The sequence below is a fragment of the Nicotiana tabacum genome, chromosome 12, assembly GCF_000715075.1.
Source record: "Nicotiana tabacum cultivar K326 chromosome 12, ASM71507v2, whole genome shotgun sequence".
Classification (NCBI taxonomy): Eukaryota; Viridiplantae; Streptophyta; class Magnoliopsida; order Solanales; family Solanaceae; genus Nicotiana; species Nicotiana tabacum.
The window spans coordinates 57,447,790-57,449,101 of NC_134091.1; the positions used below are offsets into that span (position 1 = coordinate 57,447,790).

The 1,312-nt window shown below is 37.1% G+C and overlaps 1 protein-coding gene across 1 annotated transcript; it reads right to left on the reverse strand.

Moving 5' to 3' along the window:
* Positions 1-492: 492 nt before the first annotated feature.
* LOC107773062 (uncharacterized) lies at positions 493-915 on the reverse strand. Its single transcript, XM_016592511.1, has one exon. It carries the CDS (start codon positions 913-915, stop codon positions 493-495), a length of 423 nt encoding a protein of 140 aa, XP_016447997.1.
* Between the last annotated feature and the right edge of the window lie 397 nt (positions 916-1,312).

Consider the following 1,312-nt stretch of genomic DNA (forward strand, 5'->3'; position numbering starts at 1 on the left):
GGCGAACTAATAGAATGGCTCATCCGTCTCTACATCTTCATCTTGACTTTCATCACTGTTGTCCTCATATGCAGCCAAGAAATCTTGCCTCATGGCCTCTTATATAGCCAGTTCCTGGACCTCAGTCCTTCCTGAGGTCCTTCCTTTGTTTCTTGAGATGATTAACACTCCCACTCAATTTTCCATTGTGTATAATCCTTGATTATGTGATCAAATTTCCCACATTTATACCAGCCATTGAAGCTGATCCTATCTAAGTCTTTTGATTTATTAGGATTTTTCTTTTTTTCGGTTCCTTTTGTGTTTCTCAAAAACTTCTTGAATTGTCTGGCTAGCAGACTCATGTCAATTTCTTTTTCATTATCTGAATAAGCATCTTCAGTTATCTTGAGGGCCAGCCCTTTATCCCTCTTGGTGTCATATTTCTTCAACTTCATTTCCTCATCTCATAAGTTCTCAGATTTCCAACCAACTCATCCATGGTGGTTGTACTTAATTCTTTTTCTCCTTGGATTGCAGTAACTTTGCTTTCTGATAGGAAGTATTCTCAGGATGTTTCTTACCAATTCCTGATATGAAGGACTTCCCAAGTGATCTCAACTCGTTTGTGATGACTGTGAACCTGGTGACCATATCCTGGATTGGTTTCGAATATTTCATGATGAACAGTTCATAGTTTCTCAATAGCATATCAATCCTGGATTGCTTCATTTGTGATGTGCCTTTATGTACAATTTGCAGGGTGTCCTTTTTGGCTCTGGAATTTTTCTCCATGAGATTCCGATCGATATCATTAAACTCACTTCTTTCCTTGGGAACTTCCCTTCCTTTGGAATCAAGCTTTATGGAAATGTTTGGTCCATCTAGAATGATATTCCATAGTTCATAATCTTCAATAGTAAATAATTTCTCCATCATAGCCTTCCACCAACTGTAGTACTTTCTATTGAACAAAGGTGTACACGTGGTTGACCGAACCTTTCTTCATCTCAGGTGGTGCACTCATCTCATAATTTTCTCAAAGGTGTAAGCTTTATTACTGAAAGCCTGCTCTGATACCAACTATTAGAATTATGCACCACTTATACACTAGAGGGGGGTGAATAGTTTATCGACTAATTAAAATTTCTACCCAGAATTTTGGTTTTCCTCAGAACCTGATTCTTTAAAAGGTTCTTACAGTTCTCGTAACTAACAATTGTAGAAAATAAAGAAGATATGAATTTTACATGGAAAACATCCTTGCTCAAGGAAGTAAGAATCAAGATACAACTCTGAATTTTCTCACAAACTTGACTACAAAATAACGAGT

Coding starts and splice junctions, on each gene's coding strand:
- LOC107773062 (XM_016592511.1), bottom strand. CDS start 915: ATGGAGAAATTATTTACTATTGAAGATTATGAACTATGGAATATCATT.